Genomic DNA, 23,914 nt, shown 5'->3' on the forward strand with positions numbered 1-23,914 from the left:
TACGATATAATTGGATTAACTGTTCACGATTAAGGGATAAAAACAGTTGAATTGAAAAGTTAAGTAATCAAAACATACATATTAACATTGTAATTTTGTTTGTGTACGATAAAAAAATATATGTATATGTAGGTTTAAGAAATTTATGCAATTATTCGAGAAACATTCACATATTAATTAACTAAAAAACATAGTTTCTTTATAGTTTGCTAAACGCTGAAACTTTGATTCAATGCTGCATTATATCAATCAAACATATGCATACATACTTTAGTATACTTTAATCTGAAAGTAAGAAAAAAAAAAACAAAAACCGAAACAAGTACGTGCAATTTACGATACAAACAAAGCTTCATTACCTGATTTTATTCTGAGCAACTTACATTATTTAATATGCAACACGATAATAGAGTTAATTTTGTTATGCTTAATTTTTCGATTTTTTTTTTCTTTTACATTTATTTGAATGGTGCTGAACATACATAGAAACAATAATTTTCAAGTGGTTGGATCACATACATAAGTATTATTGAAAGCAAATGCAAACACAGTATTCAAATCGAGAATGCAATCAAAACAATTTATTGTTTATCACAGTAGTTTGTTACATATCAGATGGCTATGGATAGGCATGCAAGTTATATACATACATATTTCGGCACTCAAATAGTTGAAATACATACATAGATACAATTTCGAAACCTATTGTATTATCGAATTTCAAAGCAACTCTTTTTGATACAGTTATACAAACAGTCCAACTGGCATTCACCATAACCATAATACTGGCTGATTATCACGAATCATTCAAGAAATGAATCATCATAAGTGTTTTAAAAACAAACAATGTATGGTAATAAAATTAAAGGTTTTACAAAATAATAATCAAATCGAAAATTAACGTAAAAAAATGAATGTACTTACAGTACATTAGTCGATTGCAAGTCTTGTTAATAAATAATGTATACTGATATAAAAAGTTCTTGGATAATAATGGATTTAAAATAAATGCTTATCAAGCGTTTCAAATGACATGTTTGCACCTGGTTCAGTACTTATTTATATATATATATACAGATATAGATGTACCTCATCAAAATTTTACCGTTAGTTAAAAATGTAGTTTTGAGAGTTTCAGAGAGCGAGCAGTGTGAATTGCGGCAGAAGAAACTCGTATGCTCACTGCGTTCACGCCATTGGCTAGAACACTTTCGATCCCGTTATCTGAGTTGAGTATCCAGCCGAAAGCGCTCAGGCCCGTAGCGAGCACTGCTGATGGTATGGGGAGCGAGAGCAGGAGATTAACTCTGTGTGCTCTTATATGTTTATGTATTAGTGCGAATGCCGGCTTAGCATAGGCGCACTCCCAATGAGGCAATTTAGTCTGTGCGCGTCTGTGCTATTGATCGGTTGTCTCGGGCGCGTGTGTACATTAAATCGGATTTCTAATAATGTTAAATTAATAACATTAATAATATGAATAGCGATTATTTCCAGCTGTGTGTGTGTGTTTGTAAACTGCAATATATTAATCTTACACCCGTTCGCCGGCCTTACAGGTATATATAACAATCGGTAAAAGGCTTCGTTATACATATACATGGAGTCGAACTTTTAAGTAAAAACAACAACTATTGGCGCGCATTTCACGTTAAGGCACAGCTTCATAGCAAGAGAGTGAGAGAGAGAGAGAGAACAAGACAGTTATAAGGATGAGGCAATGAAGCAAAGGGTAAGAGTTTTGTATGCATACATATTTATCTATCTAGCGGTATTTTGTTACCCTATTTGGAGGGTATTATAATTTTGTTAATAAATGTGTACATATCTATTCAAAAGTTTTTTTTTTTTTTGATTATAAAGATGAGCTAAGTAAATAAATATAAGCAGGTTTTGTTGTCCGCAATCTGACCACTATATATGTATATATATTAGATCTTATAGTTGTCGTGGGAGTAGATGAGAACTTCAAATTTGATTACGCTCTTAAATAATGATCAAAAGCTTATCAGCATCCGGCTGCCATATCATATAAATACATAAATGTCATGGAGTATTTGTATATCTGGAATAAAAATAAAATAAACTAAACTCTTTAGTAATTAAAACGCTTAAATTGTTGGCCTGCTGTCTTTATTACAACTTTGAATGATACAATTCGTTATACGTAGAATACATTTCGAATATAATATGATTACATAAAGTTGAACTGGAACCGATTTAAAAACACCAATAAATTGCTATAAATATCAAGGGTACACAGAGGGTTCAATCTTCTCAAATCTCGTTCTAAGTATAAATGTAGTTATATAGTATATAATCATATATGTGTCTTCGTCATTTAGTTAAGCTCATGGAGCGGGCATTATGAGATACATATCTATGGGGTTATGTACATATGTATGTATATTGGAAAATGTGGATCGCACTATACATACATATATAGTTACGTATACGGAATCAAAGAAAATCTTAATAAATCACGAGAATCTTAATGCTTAATGCAAACAAGAATTGTTTATGGTATTCGTTTAATATAGTTTATGACTTTGGACCATTTCAGTTGTAGTACTATTTACCTCCATCCAGATTATCAGACTTATCCAAACCGTTATCCGTTTCCTAATTAAATACTATATTATATAAATTGTTTGGAAAAAACGTCGCCCTCTATAAAACGCTAAACGTGTAAAGTTATCCAACAATATTCCAAGTCCTGTGCGTTTTGCATGGGTGTGTTTTACTAAAATAGATTCTGTTATACAATACGTTAGGTATATATATATATATATACATATGTATATGTATATGTATCATAATATATAATATATATAAGTATATTCATTATTATTGGAGCGTAGATTATACTCATTTACATACACAATACAAATATGACTACAATAAGTACTTATTAAGTTTGTACGATATGTTTGTCTAGGGATTTGGATTTTTGGGAACGAAAGAACTAGTTCGCAGCTAAAGTTATTGCATTTGGAATTTTATATAGTATAGTTAGTATTTGTTGTATGCTGTTCGGGACGGTTTCTAGGTTCATAAAGCGAATGCACTAGTTTTGGGCAAAGGAAGTGTAAACATTTAACTCATTGTGTACGAGTACAAGTACAAGAATATAGTTACGTATATAGCACACACATATATATAGTATATGCATATATAAATTGCGAATGAGCGTAGCGCCTCAATAGGGCTCATCCTTATTGGCCGATACGCCGCACTTGGAGCGCAATATGGCGGCCAGTCGCTGGGTGAGCGGCTCTGTGGGTGATTCCGAATCGCTGCACGAGGCGGATGGCACCTTGTTGCCTAAAATATACATATATATATATATATATATATATATATGTAGATATATTGAAATGATCGATTGGCATGGCAATCGAAATTATGGTTTTGGCAGCGCTTACCATTGCTCACATCTAAATCTGTTGCGCTCGTCTGCTTGTTGCCAAATTGCAAATTGACTGGCACAATGTCGTCCTCCTCCTCCAGCAGTAGGCTGGAATATGAGTGAGTGGTATTGTCGCTGCGACCGCCACCACCGCTCGAGGAATTGCGCGATGAGCCCGAGTCGTTGTGGGAGTGCGAATGGGATGTGTGCGCAGCCAGGCTGTCTACAGCGGCCGGATCCTGTTGCTCGTCAATTGGCAAATCGTAGTCATCAGCGCTGCTGCTGCTTTCCTCTTCGACATCCACATTGTCAATGTCATCCTCATCCTCATCATCGACATCCTCATCCTCATCCACATCCACATCTACATCCACGTCCACATCATCAACATCGTCATCATCATCGTCATTATCGTCCTCATCGGAGCAATTGTTGTGACTGCTGCTGTTGCTGCGGCTGCTAACGCTATCCTCGCGCTCCTCGGGCGCCTCCTGATCTAATGCCAGCTCGGGTGATGAGGATTTATTGTAGTTCTCGTCGCTGTCGCTCGATGCGGCCACTGCAGAATAATTGATTAATTAACTCGAACACGCGCTTACAAATGATATACTATAATGTGGACTCACAGCGCAGCTTGTCCAATATGAGTGGATAGAACTCCTTGGCGGTTGCATTGTTTGGTTCGTATTGCAGAACTGAAAATGAAAATGAATCGTTTATATGCAGGATGCAGCACTAGTTGGAGTAACTTGTTAAAAAAGTATCTTTATGCTCACTCAATTTGCAGTATTTCAAAGCCTTCTTGTAGTCCTTGAGCATGACGGCAGACAGAAACTGCAATAGAGCATAACAAAATAGAGCATCAAATTGCGTCAAACCCTGTGGATATCCATATACTTTTATATAGTTGTATGCAATGGCCCACATTGGATACAACGGCCAACTTTTGGCTGGGCTTAAAAGTTAAATGCGCTCGAAAACAATTTAGTGGCCATCAATAAGCTGGAGCACAAAAGCAACTTTCAATAATCCCCTTGAAAGGGATTTTAAATTAAATTTCGCTCTCAGCCTTGCTATTTGCATATCACATTTTTTGTATTATTTTGTTTCCTCCTACCTCGGCGAGAAACTCTGTGGGTGCTGATATGCTCTCGTCGGCATCCGTGTACTCGGACAGGCTCTGGCTGAGATCCTCGCTGGAGGCGGATGTGGGCAGCGTGGCGGCTGCTGCGGCAGCTGCAACAGCCGCGGCGCCATTCATAATATTTATATTATTTGCCGTGTTCATGGCTGTTGTTGTGGCAGCCACATTATCCATGTGGCAGCTGCTCGTTGCATACACGCCATTGCCATTCGATTTGTCCATGTTCAGCGGCTGCAAAGACTTTTAGCATTTACTAAATCTAATAGGTATATGATGTGTGTTTACCCACATTTGACATGGTTCTATCTTATCCTTGGCACAGTTTCTAATCCTGCTTTGACATTTAGTCTAAGCAACGGGCTCTTGCATCTTCTGTGGATTGTCTGCAAATAAAGTTTAAAAGTAGAACTACAAATCTATGCGGCTTTTCTGAATCGACGAGAAAACGATTCGATGACTATCGCTAATTGGATAACATTTCCGTTGACCTTACAGAACTTAACAAGCACAAAAAAAAAACCTAACAAGAATACGTTAGAACAGTTCAACAAAGAGCGAAAAATTCAAAATGCCAAATGCTAATTTCGCAGTTACTAGATAAATGCAGCTCGACCTTTCAACCAACAACAATATATGTGTATATATATTTATGGGCATGCATGTAGTATATATGTGCATGTGCCCCATTCACTGCTAACATTCACTTTCGGCTCAAAGGCACCGCAGAGACCACAGACGAGGCCACGCAGATATATACATATATTGGGAAAGTCTGCGGTGAAAAGCGAAATCAAAGTGTGAGGGCACGGCAGGGGGGGCTGGAGTTGGGTGTGGGTGGTTGCACTGCTGAAGTATCCAACTAGTTGAACAGCGCGAACGTAGCGCAGCACGCAAATATATTTGTACCCTGTACATAAATTGCATAGAGTATCTTGGACTTATATATATGGGCAGATCAGAAAATAGTTTAACACATAAGGATTATTTTATATGCTGTGCGCACTTATTTAGCAAATTATTAATATTTCTTCAAGTCAAGCTTTAAGGATTTTATAGATGTCCCCTCTTACGAGCTAATATTAATTCCTACAAAGAGATAATTTTGATTGTATACTTAGTAAAAATAAGTATATATAAATTCATATTTTATATAAAAAAAAAAAAAAAATCGGAAAAGCTATTACAAAAATTGTTGGCGGCTAAATTTGTGCAGCTTCCTAACTTAAGGCTTGATTCGTGAGGCTGGATTCCATTTCCTTAAGATCTTGGTCGCATACATTCCAAATGTTAATAATTTAACTTAACTTGTGTAACATAATTGCCTAAGTTTAGTTAAGTTAAATGCGATGACTGGAGCCTTCGTCACGTATGATTTGGTCTGATGTTATCCTAAAAGTTTTTTAAAAAACATACATATTTTTGGAAAGGTTTCAAATATATTTTCAGCTCTAGCTATAAAATGAAAAATTGTTAAATTTAGTCACCAAAGTCTTAGAGAATGGAAAAAATGTAAATATCGATATTTATCGATTGTTTGCAAACGGGCAAGTCATCGATTATTGCAAACAAAATCGGACTGCGCGGGCACTTAAAGGACCCACGTTTAAAATTTCAAGTTTCAAGCTCTTGTAGGTTCGGAGATCGTCACGTTCATACTTAGGGTCAGACGGAGGGACGGACGGACGAATATGGGTAGATTGGTAGATATATAGATAGATAAATTTTGGATACATTTTGGAAAAGATGCTTCCTTTTGCTTGTTACATTACAAATTGCAATTGCTCTAACATAAATTCACATAAAAACTATTTACAGGGTATTTCATAGTCGAGTACGTGTTAATAGTGCGATGGATATCTTGCTGTCATGCTATTTTCATTGGTAACTAGTGTGAAATGGAAATGCAAGAAATTGTTTACGTTTTTGGGGCTTAATTGGCGCTCGACATGCGCCGTTTACATGAAACGCCCGCAGTTATGCTACAAATATTTGTTGTTTATGCAGCCTGCGCATGCTGCATGTGTGTGTGTGTGTGTGTGTGTGTGTGTTGGTGTTGCGTGTGTTTGTTTCATTCAATAATTGAAAGTTGTGTATGGAATTTACTCACAGACTGACAGACTGGCTTCTTTGGTGCCGAGACGCCAGTCCTGTCGGTCTTTGGCGCACACTGTCAAGGACTTTCATATGATTTACAGCACGACAATCCTTTGATTTACTTTATTGCTCTCGGCCGCAGTGCAGGGCTATAATATATATGTATTTTATACTTAATTGATATGTCCAAATTGATGGCACATTCATTTGGCTGTCGTTCTGTCTACCTGTCTCATAACTCACATCCTTATATTCCCGGCTGTCAACTGTTTTACTGCTCACCGTCCGTCCAAATTACACTTAATTACATGTCGTCCTGGCGAATGTATTGAATTCTAATTGCCATCAGTCTGCTCCAGAGTCGATGTCGGTTTTCGCTTGTGTCAGTTACAGTCTCGGCAAACAGCACGTCACTCACTCAATTGTCTGCGATTTGTTTGTTTGTCGGTTGATCCTTTCCATACCACGCATCTATTGTAAATGCGAAAAGCGGGCAGATTGGTTTTGTGCAGAAGGAGGCATCCCTGAACCTATATACTTAGTATATTGTACCAGCTGAGCTGAGTCAATCTAGTACTGTCTGGCTGTCTGTCCCTCATGTTTAAGCCCGTCGATTTCTATATATTTGATCAGCCTATAAGCCCCAAAGTTAATCAGGAATCAATTTCCCAAGCACAGGACTAAGCAGCAGAAAGACCTGGCGCAGCGTACAGCACGCTACAGGGTATCTACTAGCCAGTCACTCCCGACTCTAACTCGATTTTTCAGCATTTGTTGCTGTTGTTCCTTTGGCATTTTCAAATGTCAGACGCGTCTGGCTCGCCGGCTTGGCCGTGACTGTCATGCAACTGCTTTTGGATATATTTGCGAGTGTCTCCAAAAGTTTATTTAGCTGCCGTTGGGCATTTTATTTGTTGGGCTTACTTTGCGAACTAATCCAATCTTTGTTAGATGTGCAAAACATGTTGCATTTGGATTAAGAGTGCAAGTCTCAATATAGAACTTTTGGTTTCTGGTTTTATTCATGGATTATTTATCTCTGCTTCTTATTCAACTTACTTTGATCGCGTTAAGATTTTAAATTCATTTCTTTAAAGATACATTTTTATTCGATTCACATGCATATTGTCTGTAGAAAGTAAATTTCCAAGTCAATAGGAAAGAAAATAAAAGTTACATACAACCACTTTTCACTTCTTTTTCACACTTGCGGGTGGAATTTACCAGAGAGCCGTCTTACATTTCGATATTCATAGAAAACATATTAAGAAAAGAAAATGGTTTCCATGTTCTACCTGCAATTTATGCTCTCCATGAAGTTCTAGAAATTATGAATATTTGCTTTAATATTTAAGGACACTTCTATTGAAGTTAGATTAACAAGCAATTGCATTTAGCTGTCAGCTGTTGCCAGTCCCACGCCAACAATTGCAATATGAAGCAAGTGCTTGCGGCGGGGCATGCAACGTGGCAGCGAAACAGTTGCGTGTGACGCAGCAAAGTGAGTTGCATAATTAATATGCCTGACGGCAAATTGGGTTTCTAATGTTTGCACTGGCCAGGACACTCAAATTGATGAATTATTGCACAAGCCTTTTGAATGCAAACGAATTTAAAGCCAGCCAACCATGAAGTTGAATCTGCACTGTGTGTGTGTGTGTGTGTGTGTGAGTGTGTGTTTGTCGGGGTCACATGTCGGTCACAGCGCAGCTACAGCAAAACAAAACTAAAACGGAAAACGGCCACGACTTGTGGAAGAATAATTTACTCGTAGGCTACACAAAAAAAAAAGGGCTGAAAAACCCTTTGGGGACGACATTGTCGCGACGTTCTGAATATGTTTGCCAAATCGTTGCGTTTTGGCCAAAACAAAATACTGGGGCGTGGCATAAGCATAGCTCTTGCCAAGAGTCCGTTCAAAAACCTGAAACATTCTCAGTTCATTAGACAAGAAAGCACACAACAATTATAGTTACTTTTAATTGGCACGCCCCGCAGCCCAAATGTGTCCGTGCACCACCTTCGCCCACCTGCGCCCACCTGCCAACTATATAGAAATTCTCTTTGCGATATGTATTGGTATTTTCCTTTGTGTTTTGTTCGTTGCTTGCGACCTGCCAACAGTAAATGTCACACGGTATTATTCAATAAAAACGAATTTACGATGTTCATCAAAGCGACTTTTGCAACTATTATAACATTTTCCGTTTGTGCTTCTCCAATTACATGGGGCTATTGGCTATTGGCTCGGTTGGTCGTTATAACAGCGTCCAAATTGCATGATTATAATGATCACATTACCTATTTGCCATTATTGCAATAGCATTTGCTGCCAAGCGGCGGCCATTACCCACGGGCACTCGGAAAAGTATGCTACGTTTTTTGGGTAAGCTACCTAAAAAGTATTCTATACGATTTTAAGTTTTTTTACGTGCTCTCTACTTAAAGCTTTTACGTATAGCTTAACGTTCTCATAAAGTTTCGTACGCCTGCTCGTTTGTGGCATTATTTCTTTAAACTTAAAGTAATAGTAAGTGTTTGTTGGGATTCTGCTTCCCTCAGCCCCTTACAAGGGAAAATTGGTTTTCGTGTTAGTCTTGTGTCTAGTCTGAACTTTTTGCGTTTCTTAGTGCTTAAACATGGCACACAACTTTATGTGTCTCCTAAATCAAAAGGTTTTAGCGTTTAGAATTATTATATAAAATTGTTTTCAATTAGTTATCCAAAAAGGTAAGAATTCTTAATAAAAATATGTATATATTAGATCTATATAAAATCGATATTTATCGATGTCAGACTTAAATAGAATTTGGTTTTTGTATGATACGACTAGAATATTTATATATATGTATATAAATTAAACCGATATTTATCGATGATATCGAAATCATAAATATATTGAAAAAAAAAAAACAGAGCATCATCCTCAAATGTTGCCAATGAGCTTTCTCTCGGGTCAGAATTACTTTTTTCCACCTGTTAGACAGAAGAACCTCAACAAAATACCCTTTTAATCATTTTTTAATGGGTTCGTTTGGCATAATTTAGCCTCAACCTGCTTGTTCTAGCTGTAATCTGTGGAAATTTTAACATACTTCATGCTTGAGGCCACTTTAAACAGCCATTCGCAATCGATATGAGTGGCAATATCTAAGCCAGAGGTGCGGCTGTGGTTTCGCAATCCAGTGAAGCGGCAAATGCGCAATTATGGGTCGGCATTCCTTTGACATGCTTACATGGCGTATGCGCAATATTGCAAGCTCTAAGCAGTCTCTATGCACGTTTATGTTTTCCGTTCATTTCTTTTTCGATTCAGGAAAAAATGCAATATGCTAAATGTAGAAAAGGGCCAAACAATGCAGCTGAATAGAATTGTACGCATTGTAAGCACATTTCGCATTGTGCGCTTTTATATATAACCATATATATGTAGTCTATGTGCATATGTGTATATGTGTGCGTGTGCGTTGACTTGGCGCATTTCTACAAGCACGTTTTCGCTGACGAACGTCGACCGAGTCGTTCAAGTGGTAATTAAAATTATAATACCAACTGTGTGGCAGCTTCTAAGGCACTTGCCCCCTGACACAGAAAGAAAAGCGTGCATTGTGGCCAAAGCATATCTTCGCTTTGTGTTGTAAATGAATGCATTTGTATTTGTGTTGCATAGAATTTATACAATATATATGCCATATGTATTGCGTGTGGGTGTGCTTCCGTGTATGTGTGTGTGTGCATGTGTGTGAGTGCACGCGCGCTAGCTGCTCGTGTGTGTGTGTTTTTGTTTCTTGCGCCACTTCAGGTAGTTACAAGTATCGCAAAACCAACAAACAAAACCTCAACAAAACTAAACAAAAATATTTTTTTAATACTCTGCAAAGAACAGTCATGTTTGCTTTTTAAATTATTTTCAATTTACCTAACCATTTAGAATATATTTAAATTAAACTTTTACATATATGTATTTAATTTAAATAAGTTAACTTAGTAAAATATAAAGTATATATATATAAAGCAAAGTAAGTAAAATTAAACAACAATTTAAATAGTTTGCATTGGGATGGTGACAATAATATATTTATAGAAAATGTGGAAAATTATACAAATGTGTCTTTGGGTCTTTAAGTCTCTGAAAATGTTGAATAGAATATAAATAGGATATGCATCGATTAATAGGTTCTGCGTTCCGCTTGCGCGCTCCTGTGGCCCTTTAATGAATTTTGTCACAGTCCAAACAAAGCTTTGTTTGAAGCCAAACCAGTTACAGCTAGAAACTCAAATTTTGCATATTGAATAAACCTAAACATAAACCGGCTTAAAACACTTAAAGAGCATTATTCAATCTGATAGCGGAAACCATGTAACGAACCCAACTTCGAACCAAAAACTTGAGCTTGAATGATTGAGCTTAATCTCCATGGGATCTAGGAAACATTATTCGTTCTACTGTTCCAGGTATCCAAATTGTAAGCCAAACATATGTGTTTTAGGATAAACTCACGATCGTGTACTTAATGCATATACTTGTAAAACTTGAGCTTGAACTAGGCTGCAAAATGTTCACAACATTTGAACACCTTCCATTTGGGCCAGGACCAAGTTCAAAGAGGCTGCTCTATTCAACCCATTAACGTTTAGTGCATCATTAAAAATGCTATGCTCGGTGGAAACTTTGAAGAGGTTGCATTTTCGCATGGCAACATTTCAAATTAAACTTTTGCCACACGCGGCACAGCCTCAACTTAATTGAAAGGCAAATAAATGTTGGACAACAGCGGCTGGGGATTATGGGGTGTATGGAAAATGAGAAATTAATGCGACTGCCTGGTCACGGACTCAGTAAAATCTCACATAAATTTTACGAGTTTGCTGACAACGTTGCCTACCTTCAATTATTTACAAGCGGCGGCTGTTCCAAGCGTTGCTCAGACTCTCAGGTTGTTGCAGTTCAGTTCAGTTCAGTTCAGTTGCTTCTTGGTAGACTTTCCGCTGCCTTTTGGGTATTGCGAAGTTCCCTCGTCTAATTAGTGTCGAACCAATTGTAAATATTTAATCCGAGCGGAATTATTTCTATATATTGTTTTTGCTTTGGCTACTACGCAGTTGAGATGCCGTAAAAGATTTGTGCTTATGTTTTTGTTTTCACACGAGAGTGCAGCAGCACTTAGGGGCAACCGAGGATGCGCCAAAGTCCTTCTATTATCAAATTGTTTTACTATGCACGCTTTTTCTTTACTTTTTTTTTTTTAAATATATTATTTCAGTTTTGTTCCAGTTGTTTTCTCTTATTTTTTCAGCACTAAATGTTTGTTTAGGCGTGAATTGTGAATTTTGTATGGAAAGAAAGTTGTTGTGGCGCACTTTTGCGTCGCATTTACGCTTAATTAACAGAGTCGACTGAAGGAAATGTCCTTTTTATACACACTTGTTCGCTTTAGCCTGGCCAAATGCAAAAAGCTTTTCTCGCGCCACCGTGCCAAGCTCTTTAGCTGCTCTCTCTCTCTCTCTCCCTCTCTCTCTTTTGCTCAGTTCACACGCGCGCTCTCTCACAGTTGTTGGCGCTCTGCCGTTTGTTTTGACTGGCGGCATTGACGAAAGCTTTTTGTATTGTGCTGAGCACAGGGTGTTTATGGTTAGCAAGACACAATGTGAAAATTAACACACAAATCAGCTGCAACAAGGGCCATATTATGATTATTTGCTAACTAAATTTAGCTTAATTCAATTTAATTTTTCAACTTCATTTACATATTCAATGTTTAGGCTGAAACAGGCTGTGCAAAAGCTCATTTGAAAACAAAAAATAAACGCTTACCGCGTGCCTCTCTCACGCTCACACACTCTCTTTGTGGTTTGCGCTCGTTAAAGCAATTCACACAGACACACGCACCCACACTCGTGCTTTAAAGACAAAAACTACAGCCCATTAACAGCTGTGTGTGGGAGTTGGGCGCGAGTGAACCGGATATTGTGGGCGGAGCTGGTTGCATCGAAACCATATTCGCATCCAATGTAAAATGGCGGCTTAGCTCTTCGCGAACTCAGCTGGGAATAATACTATGCCGCGTACGCAATAATTGTGACCTCCAGAGCAGGTCGAGCGAGTGTGAATGTGAATTAAGAATTACAGGCTTTGTTTAAGCTTGGCTGGGCTTGTAACAGTATGCGTGTGTTCGCGTGCGTGTGTATGTGTGAGAAGCTAACATAAGAATATATATGAAAAGTAGTCGTATTCCCTTTAAAATTTGGCATTTCTAAAAATGTAAGCATACTTCTGAGCGTCACGTGCTAGTTATAAATAGTTGGCTTTATGTTTACAGCCACTTGAATCTCAGACTTTACGTCTAAACTCGACTTCAAAGAATGAAATGGATTTTTGTATGCAGAAGCATTTATTAGGTATTTTTATTAACGCTTAACTTAAATAGAAAAATGTTTAATGAAAATTTAAGATTACAAATTATAAAAATAAAATATATTGTACATATATAAATATCAATCTTTTTATATACTGAATTATTTTAGAGCATAATCCATGGCATTTTAAAATGAATAATATTTACAGAAATTTTCGACTTTAATCTATTAAAGCAGAAAATATACATTTTCAATTAATAGAAGAATTTTTGATCAGGATAACGAACTAAACCGATCTACTAAAAAAGCTAGATAAATTTGAAATCTTTTTTAGTGTGTCTTATTTTTAGAAAGTACCTCCAATTTGAAAATAAAGCCAGAATATTTTAAAACTATAAGCACTTAGAATATTCAAGAAGACACTATCCAAAGTATGGAGCAAGCGTGTGTATGTGTATGTGTATATATTTTTGTACATGTGTGAATAGAAGAAAGTAGAAACGTTTTCGTAAAGGGTATCTCCTAGTCGGGCCAACTTACTTGTTCTAGTATGTTGCTCTTACCGTCGAAATTTACGTTGGCAGTTGCAATCCTCTTTTGCATGTAGTGCGGGCTTCCGCATGATTTCCTGTTTGCTCCAAACAGACCCGTGAACCCAACAGCTACCCGGCTTACTACGTGTAGCGAGGTGCAATGAGAATCGTTTGCATTGCTTAAAGAATTCAATTTATTGCATTTAACTTTGTGCGAAAAATATGTGTTTTTCATGCTCAGCTGCATGCTAGGCTTAATACAAATGTGGGGGGGGGGGGGAGGGGGAATACTTAGTTCTAGAATTACAAACATGCAATTCGTTGGTTCGAGACCTGGCCTAAGACTATCTGATATGTTATTTTGGTTGCTTGCAATCGTTTCAAAATAATGTACATTTAAAAGATCGAGAACGATAGCTAAAGATAATACAATGTGTGTTGCATATATGTATATTAGAAAAGTTATATACTTAGTTAATGAGTTAAATGTAGTCGAGAAATATTTTATAATATGTTTTGCGGCTGATTGCAACCGTTTGTGTAACTAGTTTATACTCATTCCAGCAATATCGAATTTATATATGCACTTATGCTTAGGCTAGATATCTATATATCATATGAAAACTTATGCAGCTACGAGAAATACACGAAACAAGGCCTAGCAGTTCATGTAGTTGGGCGCCTCGTTGGTTTGTTCCTTGGCCGGCACTTCTGGGGCTGTTGCCTCCTCCGTTGGGCTGCCCACATTTTGATAGACCTCAGCCTGCACCTCGATGCTGCCCACCTGCGGGCAGGCGACCTGCTTGGGCTTGAACGAGCTGCAGCCGCTGCTGGAGTGGCTCTTGGTCAGTTTGCCATAGATGATGTTGGGTCGCTCGTTCAGCTTGATGGGCTGCAGTGTGACACCGTTTTGGTAGTGCTGTTGCTGTTGTTGCTGTGTATCCTGCTCCTTTGCCTCCATAATCGTGTTTAGATAGCTGCTGCTCTGCGATGTGGACAGCGGCTGGCTGCCATTGCAGTAGACGGGTATATTCGATGGAAACATCTGATAGTGATCGGAGCCAGTGGGACTGGTGGGCGTGTGTAGGCGCTGGCAGCTGGACATTGGTGAGGGAAACACAATCTGATGTCGTTCATCGCCTGGCGTTGAGACCGGTGTAAAAACTGGACGCGGCGGCGGCGGCACCAAATAGTTATCCATCAGCGAACCGGGCGTGCCCAGGCGGCAGCCAAACTGGCGACGCTCCTCATGATCTGAATGTGTGCCAGAGTCGCCCAGCGAGGCGCCACTACAATTGCTGCCTGTGCTGAGGCGGCCCGAGGAGGAGCTCGAGCTGGAAACGCTCTGCAGGCTCAGCGAGCTAATGGGACGCGCCGAAGACTTGAGACTGCAGCTGGTCGCAATGGAGCTCTTGGTCTCGTCCAGCAGACTGTCCGCACAGCTGCTCTGCTTCTCGACGGCGGCATGTGGCTTTTGTCTGGAGAAGAGCTTCTTGATGCGCTCAAAGGGTGTTTCGCGTTTCAGCTGTGACCTGACATGCTCATGTATACGCTCGTATTCGCGACGCAGCTGATCGATCTGCTCCTGCTTCTCACGGAAGCTTTGCTGTACATCATTACGATGCTTCCACTTCTCGACCAGCAGCTCCACATCATGTATGGTCAGCACATTGTTCTTGAAATCGTGCATAATCTCGGCCAGCTCGTCGTCGGCATTGGCCCGTGTGCTGCTGGAGGCGTCGCTGGCGCTGCGCTTCAATGTGCCATAGCTGTTATTGGTCTGGGGCAGTCGCGTTGTGGAGCGACTCAGGCGCAGCGGTTCCTCCACCGGCCGATTGGAGGGCTGAAACAGATAGTTGCCATCATCGGGCACAACGGGTGGCACTGGTATATTGGAGGGCTGCATCACGTAATCGTTGCCAGCCATTGCCTGGTTCTCCAACAGCTGTGAGCATTCCTGGCTGAACTTATCTGTGGTCTGATAGTTGGCAGCTCCATCCACCACATCCTCGGATTTGTTTTGCTCTTTGGATTGATAGTATGGCGGTTCGTTGATGCGCAGCTCGTTGGTGGTTTGCTCGGGTCCAGTTGCTGGCTCCAGCACTTTGCTGGACTCCAGATTCTTCTCTGTGGCGCAGCTCTGCAGATTCTCATCCTCGGTTTCCACGCTAATGTAGTTGAGATTCGATATGGCCATTGTCTCAGTTTTGGTGCGCACCTCCGGCGTATTCTCGCGCTCCGAGCCACTGGACATTTCCATATACTCTGCCGTGGGCAGCTGCTTGGGTGGTTTGCTTCTGGGCGACGATGGCAGCGCTCCAATCACCACCTGGGCGCCCTTGCTGCCACATGGTTTGGTCTGGGCACCCGGGCTGCTGGCTCCGCTGCTGGCATTTTCCACGCCCTTGAAATAGTGATAGACCATTGTGAGATTGTGAAACTCCGAGAAGCTGATCAGATTCTGGGCCAGCTTATGGTGACCCTCCTGCTCGGCCAGCTCAGCGGGCGTGCGGCCAGCGCAGTTGCGCACACCGCAGGCCGTGTCTCCGCCAGGACACTCCATGAGCTGCAGGCAGAGCCGATTGAGGCCCCAGCGTGCAGCGAAGTGCAACAGTGTTGGATACTCCTCGGGACTGGACTCGAGGCGTGTGAAAAAGTGCGGCTGACGCTCGCTGGGTCCGTTGAGCAGATGGAAATTGGGCGGCATATTGCGCTGGAAGCACTGCAGCAAATGTTGATCCAATGCATCGCGCTCCAGAGGACCCACGCCCAGGGCATGACACATGAACTCAATGGGCGAGTCCTCGACGCGCAGCAGCTGTTCCAATTCGCGAAGGCGACTCTCGCATTTGATGGGACGTGCGCCCAGGCTCTTATTGTTCTTCTCGATGCGTATTTCAATCATGGTGGAGATCTCCATGCAGGATTCGGGTATGGCGAACTGGACAGTGTAAGGATTGCGGCACTTAAAATTGCGTACCTCAAGCAGCTCGCCCGATTTCTCCACGAGCAGCTTAAGCGTGTCGTTCGGCTTCAGCGGCTCGCACAGTATGGCCAACACTTTGTTCTGGCCTTGCTTGACCTTCTTGGGCAGCACGGTGAAGCCCTCCGAGCAGCTGGACATGCTGCGCGAAATGCTGCTGTTGTTGCTATTGCTGCTATCCTGGCAGGGCGGACGCTGGCACAGCGCCCGGCCCAATATGTCGGTGGCTATGCCCAAAATGTGACTGATCTGCGCCTGATCGTTGTCCCGCACCACGCAGCGTCGCCATTTATAATAGTTGGGCAGCGCCGTCTTGTGCATTTCTTTGACCTTATCTTCGCCCACATCCAGCAATATGGCCAGCACCTTCTCCACGCGTATTATCGATGTCAGCTGCGCCATCAGGAAACTGTGTGGCAGTGCCAACAGGGCTGGGCACAGAATGACAATTTGTAGCGCCGTATTTTGATATTTTTGAGCGATCTCCTCGCTGAAGGGGCCATCATCAATTTTTATGTGCAGAAAACTGAAACGATGGAAATGCAGAATAAACTAGGAGTTCGATTTGCTTTCTATGTGAATATTACAAAAATAGAGATAAATAGAGAGGACACAGATTTCCCAGAACCCCCAGAACCTTTTCGATTTTTTATGACCTCACTTATTTAATTATTTTTTTGATGCAAATGTATATTATTAAAATGCTTATGCATTCATTACTTTATGATTTTAAAGCCGTTTTAAGGCATTATTCTAATAAGTTTCTATTTATAATTCGCTTCTAACCTAACATTTTAATTTAGGCCCGTTTTCATAGCGGAACGATGGAATGAAACAGTGACAATAATCGCTACATATTGCAAAAAGAGTAAAGGCTTTTAACATTCAGAAAATTACTTCAAATATGAAAAATTAATCCTGAAATTTAAATTAATAACAATTTCTTATTACAAAGAAGTGCATAGACATATTTTTAGTACTAATAAAGTGATGAAAGAGTAGATAATTGATATTGGCCCCTGTTTCAGATCGATTTTCTGGGTTATGGTATAGTTATTCTAGATCTGTGAAATAATATTAACAATTTAACCAGCGATTAGTGATATTGAAGTGCTTCAAAGCTAGTAATGCGCTTGGACGACTATTTAAGGGGGATTTTTATAAATAATTGTATATTTAATCTGGTTGTGACACTCACTTGAATGGTTTGCGTCCGCGCTGCTTGGTGATCTTGTCGAAATGGTTCTTCAGGAAAGTGGCGCGCAGATAGGCGCGTTCGCTGTGCTTGGCAGTGATGATCAGTATGTCGTCCATGTTGTAGCCCGGCTGACTGAAGCCGTAGCCAGTGGCAGCAGCAGCTCCGTTTGTGTTGTTCACGTTGCCGCAGTTGTCTGCAAAATGAAATCAAAGACGAAGACGAACACGATCGTCACGATGAGCAAAAAGTGCAACAAGATGAGAATGCGCTACTGATAAACAACTGGCCCGAGCGACCCCAAAAAACCAGTGCACTATATGTATTTCCCTCTGTGTGTGCGTGTGTGTGTGTCTTTGATAAATAATGTGTTTACTTAGGATTTGACTTTAGCGATTTATGACCCTAGCTGTGGCTCTTCAAATAGCCCTTGTCTGACATTCTCAAAAAGTTTGTTTGCCTTTTGGCTTTGGAAAAGCGCCGCGCTGAGCAAATTTTTCATGTGTGATAATTTTGTTAAGTACCCATCGAGGCAAACAAAAGGTCGCTTGGGAATTTTTATTATATCTTTGTTTTTTTTTTTTTTTTTTTTTTTTTTTGTGGCACTGTGTCACCTAAGTCTTATCAATGCGATTGGTCAAGTAAAAATGTGTTTGCAAACTGAGGAATGTATTGATGACAGTCCAAAATACATAGATTAATATAAATTAAACGTACTAAGGCTTGCAATTAATATAAAGTGCTATTAAATTGATAAAACAATATATTAAATTTACTTAATTGTCAATTTTAATATTTAACTTTGATTGTGCAATGATTAAATTGATTAAAAATTACACATTCATGTTACACATTATTAATTTTATTACTTCCGCGTTGATAAAATGTATGTCAATATTTATTTCACTATTCTTTAATTTAATGCTGCATTTACGGCTCAAATTTAAACATATTTTTGATGCATTTAGCAGCATTTCTTACATGTTTGTTCATCCAAATTCATACAGTTTTACGCAAGATGCAACATGCCACAACAAGATTTAAGACACAACTGTTCAGTTTTAGCCAGCTGCAACTGGGCCTGGGCATGGTTTTCTTTTCGATTTAGTTGTTTTGTTGTCTCAGATTTAAGCTAAATAAAACAACATAAATTTTGAAATAGGCAGCAAAAACAATTTCGAGAGCTATTCTGTGAAGTCGTGTGTGTTTGAAATAAATTGTCTCAGCTAATCAACTGGCGTTGTGGCTGGCCCATCATAAATTCAGTCACGTTTTAAGCATTTAGTATAAATGTGAAAACTAATCGCAGAAATCGTTTCGATTCTTTCCGTTCCGATCCGTGTTGCGTCTCCGATGTTATCTCCTGGCCAAACCGAAATTTACTGTTGCATTTGGGCGCTCGGCACAACGCGCTGAACTTCTTGACACCCACAAATGGCGTCGTCGTCGGCAGTCGCACCCTGCCACGTCCCGCTGCCCCATCGGCTGCCCCGTCTACTGTCTGGTGTCTGTCGTCTCGTCAGTCGCCGTCTCCGATTGCCAGCCGAGAGGCGCATGTTGCGCCTGCTCTTCCTGTTGCATGCGGCAGCTGCTGCTCATTATATGGCCAAGGGAGTCGAGGCAGTGCCTTTTTCTTTTTATATTTTTATTATTATTATAAATAAAAGACTGCGCGAATATAAATGACAAGTGGAGCGTTCTGTTTCTTTATATTCTCTGTTCACCAAGTGCATAAGGAGTATATTGGCTTTGGTCAAGCTGCTCGCCGCCTAGACACTCGAAATGTATAAGCCTGAGAGCACGCATGTATGACAGGTAGACGTAAGGCCTTTTCAAAAGATCGAGTCCACGCCCACTACACTAATAAAATAATAGTTTTTAAATAGTACAAAATCACTTTCTTTTTTAATTTTTAAGGGATTTCAAAATTTTTTAAATTTAAAGCTAAATCTAAGCTAAAAATCTATATATATATAATTTATATAAATATTTATTTCAGCTCTGGAGCTGCTTCTCGAGAAAGATAAGAAAATGTATTTTTCACTGTCTTAGAGCATGATTCCGAAAATATGTGCGGCTACAAGCGTGTGAAAAGTGTTATGACCACGCCCATGCCCGCCTTTTACAAAAGTCACAGTCAACCTTTTTTGATTCACCAAAGAAAGAATCGAGTAAATGTGCCCTGGCTGTTTTGTGAGATAATTATACTTTGAGCAGAGTATTGCGCAGTCGTTTTCAGCCAGACTGCAAATGTTTTTATTTGTTTCTGCTAACAGATTTGCATACACACACACACACACACACACACCAATAAATATTGTTGCAACTTTTATTTTGGGCTGTTTTTCTAAACGCATGACAACATAATTAACTCGAAAATTGCCTGGCTTTGAGTCTCGTTTCTATGTGCCGACAGTTTCTGAGCCTGACAAAAAGTTGTTTGTCTTTTGTGATTTGTTTGATTAATGGCCGTGGCCAAAACTTGCTCCTCTGCCTCCGCCTGCGGCTGCTTGCTGCGTTTTAATGAGTTTTGTTTTGAAGTTTGCAAGTTTGCAATTTTGATTTTGTTGCAAGTTGAGGCAAAAGCTGTTGCATTGAAATTTATCACTCAATTACATGGCGACACAGGCGACATTTTGCGGCAGTTGCACAGAGCTCTCGAACTGAATGTTGAAGTTGAGCTCTTTGCCAGACTCTCCGGCCGTAATGTGGGCAATATTTCAGCGGCAAGAGTCGACGCCAACATCTGGTAATTGTTAAACAGTTGCCAAGGCAATTGCTAAGTAAAATGCGACCCTTTGTTTCACGATCACACACACACACACACACACTCTCTTTGTTTTTTTAATTTACTTCTTGTTTTGCCGCAGCAATTTGCAAAAATTTCATAATTTCTTTTGATTTCTTTTTTTGGCTCTTTGATCGATGCTTTTTTAATGGTGCAGCTGCATCTGTTAACGAGCTCGTGTATCTCACAGATCGCAGCCCGCAGCTCGCAGCTCGCATCCATCCATTTTATTGACTTACTCATGTCCACGTACTCGCAGTTATCGGAGTTCGAATTGCGGCCCAAGACACAGCTGCCAAAGAGGCTGCAGCTCCGCTTGACGGACGCCATGTTGGCTCGGCTCGAATAATTGTTGCTAATACTTAGTATACTATAAATTATTTGAAATTCTAATTATGCGGCGCACAGCTCGCACGCAGCGCTAATTGTCGTTTCGGCATCGCAAATGGAACTGGAAGCGAATGCGAATGCAAGACTCTGCTCGGGCTAGAACTAGGCACTGATTAGCTACGCTTACGAGTCTAGTTTTAATTAATTGATTAAAATAACGCGTTTGGCCTGGCTGACTGGCGCCAGCTAGTGGGCGGGCTTGGAACGGGTTTGATTTGGTTTGATCGAGAGTTGGCAAGAAGATGGAGTTAAATGGAGAGAGCAGCGAGATATTCGACCTAATGACACCAGCTGAAAGGCAAACATTCATATAATAAGTAGAACTTTAGAACTTAAGGCTTTTCTTTTCAAAAAAATTTACAACTTTTCAGTTTACGATGCAAACCAATTCTCTGTCTTAAGCTGGTTTATTTATTGTTTTGGCATATTTTAGTTTTTCAAATCAGAAAGTGTTGCAGCCCTGGCTTTTCAAGATTAATCACATTTTTTGTTAAATTGTAGGCCCGTTTCATTGGAAGTTCATAATTAACAATGTGATTAGAGCTGTATTGCAACACAGGCTCACTTGATTTAATTTAATATCTGTCTTAATTTTAAGCAAATGATCGATCGATGCAGCCCTGGTTTACTATATTACTTTTTATAAGATTAATCATAATGTTTGGTATGATTTTAAGCAAGTGTCATTGGCACTACAGAATTTACAATGTGATCAAGGTATATAGCTTAGTTTGAACTCATCGCAACTAGTCTCCAGCAAAGTGTTGAGATCCTCTAATGCTGATCTCGGCATCATTTCGAAGAACACAAATGTACACAAAATTCCAAAAACTATATAATTCATTGAGCTTATTTCTATAGAAAGATACTTTTGTTTCGCTGGACTTTTATGAGGGGTGCCCAAGAACTGTAGTATTGTATTTATTTGTGTGTGTTATTTTTTTTTGTTTGTTTTTTTTTTTTTTTTGACAATTTGAATAAATGCCAGCGCTGTGTGACATTTTAGCAAGACATAAATCAACGAAAATGAACAAATAATGCGGGATTAAATGGACTGCGGCCACGAGGCGGATCGCAATGGAACAGAACCGGGAACCGGACGATACACAAATTAACCCTCCCCCCAACCAAAAATAACAATATATATATATATATATATATATATATACGAGTGAGTTTGGTTATAACTCAAATGTGCATACAAAATAAAGAATACGTGTATTGCCGTCTCTTTCTCGTTCAGATGCGTGCATCTCTTTTTAATGTGTTTTTGGTTTTTTTTTTTTTCTTTTTGTTGTGTGTTCGTGCGAGCATAACAATTATCATTTAATTATGTCAACTGTAACTTAATTATGAGCGCATCTTTTAATTTGAGGCCACTTGATTAAAACTGTTTCAGTTTTGGTTTGGTTAATTGTTGTCTTCCGCCCGAGATTTGTGAATTCTTATGCTCAATTAAGCTTTTACTTCGTTGACGTAGAGGAATTTTATGAATTAAAACGATATGGATTTGGAGCTCCAATCGTATCTGAACTAGTTTTGTTTTATTATCTTTAGGCCTAGGCCTCGAGTCCCCCTACCCAGGCAACAGTTCCCGCCCACCCGTCGTCTAATAGTACAATTTACCCCTCAGCTAGTTGAATGTTCATTAAATTTGTAAATTGCACTCAATCTCGCATATTTCTCTCAATGTCTCTCGACATGTTGCTGTGAGAATTGGTGGAAACATTGCTGGACATCGGTTAGGCCCGCGTGTACGGGCATTAGGAGGGGTCACAAATCGGTCACAACGATTATAAATGACATTGCATTGGTTTCGGCTGCCGATGAATGCGCCTGCATCGAGCCGGCCCTGAGTTGAATTCATGTGGTTTCAATCAGTGCGTAGTTTGTTTGGGGTCAAGCCTTGGGGCTGTTCCACGGCTCGATCGGGGCAGCGAACAAATCAGCTCCAAAATTGGTTTGAACCAGATCGGTTCTAAGCCCGTTTGCAGCCTTGCTAAATAGATTTATATACACAATATATCTAAATATTAATGGCGTCTGTTGATGACTCAAATTATCCATTGTATGCACTCGTATATTATCCAAGTGTTAAATATTAACCAGAACTTTCTTCACCCTCACATAGTTCCGCTGTGCTCTGGTGCATTAGCATAACAAAACTGAACAATTTGACCCAGTTAATTAAAAATTTATTTGCTTAGTGAAACGGGCTCATAATGAAAACATTTAAAAACACATCATAAAAAGTGTGTGTGCATCTGAAAGAGTTCGCTTGAACAGTTTTTTCCCCAACTAAAAGCGAACATAAACAACTATTTCGAATTCTGCCCTGGCGTGCACTGTGCATATGAGGCATGAAATATTTGCCTAAGCACCAAAAAAACAAAGAGGAAAAATATCGTACAATCGAGGGTAGGAGTTCAGAAGTTCATTTACACGCTGTATGCCGCAACTTGCGGCATCTGCTGAACTATGGCGCTGACCAAGAAGTTGCTATAAACATAACTCGCTGCTGAGTTATAAATTTTATAGCAGCCCCCGATATTTGAGTTGCAACAATAAGAAACTGTATGAACTGCATTCAATAGCAGATCAGTTGGCTGACAGAGTTCATAAAACAAAGCCGAAGTCCATCTCCTTTATGGCTGAACTGCACAAAAGGCACTCTGAAGTTGCTCAAACTGTGAATTAACCAGTTAGTTTAGTCTAGAGTCCTATGGCCCTGTCATAGTCCATGCGCGTTGCATTTTAATGCAATATTTACTGTAAACAACTTTGGAGGTCTGTCGGCTCCCAGGCAATTGACTCTGAGTTCGACTACCACTCCGACTCCAACTCCAACTCCGAATCCAATTCGGGATGTCTGAATGTGATTTTTTTTTTTTATTTTTTTGATGTTTTTGACATTAATGTTTTGTTATTTTTTGTTGTTATTGCTGTAGCTGTCATAAAAGGGCTGGGGCTGGACATGTACATAGAGGGGGGGAAAGGCGAATGCCAGACAGCAAAAGGCTC

General features: G+C 39.8%; 3 protein-coding genes across 7 annotated transcripts in view; 1 reads left to right on the plus strand and 2 right to left on the minus strand.

Annotated features, from left to right (window-relative positions):
* The first annotated feature begins 1,506 nt into the window (after window positions 1-1,506).
* LOC6630941 (uncharacterized) overlaps window positions 1,507-23,914 on the plus strand; it is a 58,099-nt gene continuing 35,691 nt past the window's right edge. The window contains exon 1 of the mRNA XM_032440298.2: window positions 1,507-1,732. The gene's annotated coding sequence lies outside the window, so the exon portion shown is untranslated. The remainder of the gene's footprint in view (window positions 1,733-23,914) is intronic.
* On the minus strand, window positions 2,090-12,053 carry LOC6630943 (dentin sialophosphoprotein). Of its 2 annotated transcripts, none has more exons than XM_070207615.1 (7): window positions 11,534-12,053; window positions 4,843-4,936; window positions 4,527-4,793; window positions 4,186-4,243; window positions 4,036-4,104; window positions 3,426-3,968; window positions 2,090-3,324 (listed from the first exon to the last, which is right to left on the minus strand). In XM_070207615.1, the coding sequence occupies exons 2-7, from the start codon at window positions 4,849-4,851 to the stop codon at window positions 3,200-3,202; spliced, it is 1,071 nt and encodes a 356-aa protein (XP_070063716.1). In that variant the 5' UTR covers window positions 4,852-4,936; window positions 11,534-12,053; the 3' UTR covers window positions 2,090-3,199. The 2 variants fall into 2 exon arrangements, with proteins under 2 accessions (XP_070063716.1, XP_032296190.1); XM_032440299.2 differs by having other exon boundaries at window positions 2,091-3,324; window positions 4,527-4,784; window positions 11,534-12,052.
* The window catches only part of stumps (DBB domain-containing protein stumps), a 39,827-nt gene continuing 29,200 nt past the window's right edge, over window positions 13,288-23,914 (minus strand). For 2 of the 4 annotated variants that reach the window (XM_002054008.4, XM_015172097.3), the window contains 2 exons: window positions 17,719-17,911; window positions 13,288-17,046 (listed from right to left, as the gene is read on the minus strand). In XM_002054008.4, the coding sequence (XP_002054044.2) occupies window positions 14,196-17,046; window positions 17,719-17,911 (3,044 nt within the window). In that variant the 3' untranslated portion in view covers window positions 13,288-14,195. Of the gene's footprint in view, window positions 17,047-17,718; window positions 17,912-18,696; window positions 19,114-23,914 lie in introns of those variants that run through there. The other 2 variants (XM_070207614.1, XM_015172099.3) reach the window with 2 other exon arrangements.

Source organism: Drosophila virilis, chromosome 2, assembly GCF_030788295.1.
Source record: "Drosophila virilis strain 15010-1051.87 chromosome 2, Dvir_AGI_RSII-ME, whole genome shotgun sequence".
Classification (NCBI taxonomy): Eukaryota; Metazoa; Arthropoda; class Insecta; order Diptera; family Drosophilidae; genus Drosophila; species Drosophila virilis.

Excerpts from the sequence above, each read along its gene's own strand:
- LOC6630943 (XM_070207615.1), bottom strand. Across the intron at positions 4,244-4,526 it reads CCACAGAGTTTCTCGCCGAG|TTTCTGTCTGCCGTCATGCT; the intron begins GTAGGAGGAAAC and ends GCTCTATTGCAG. Across the intron at positions 3,969-4,035 it reads CATATTGGACAAGCTGCGCT|TGGCCGCATCGAGCGACAGC; the intron begins GTGAGTCCACAT and ends ATTATTCTGCAG.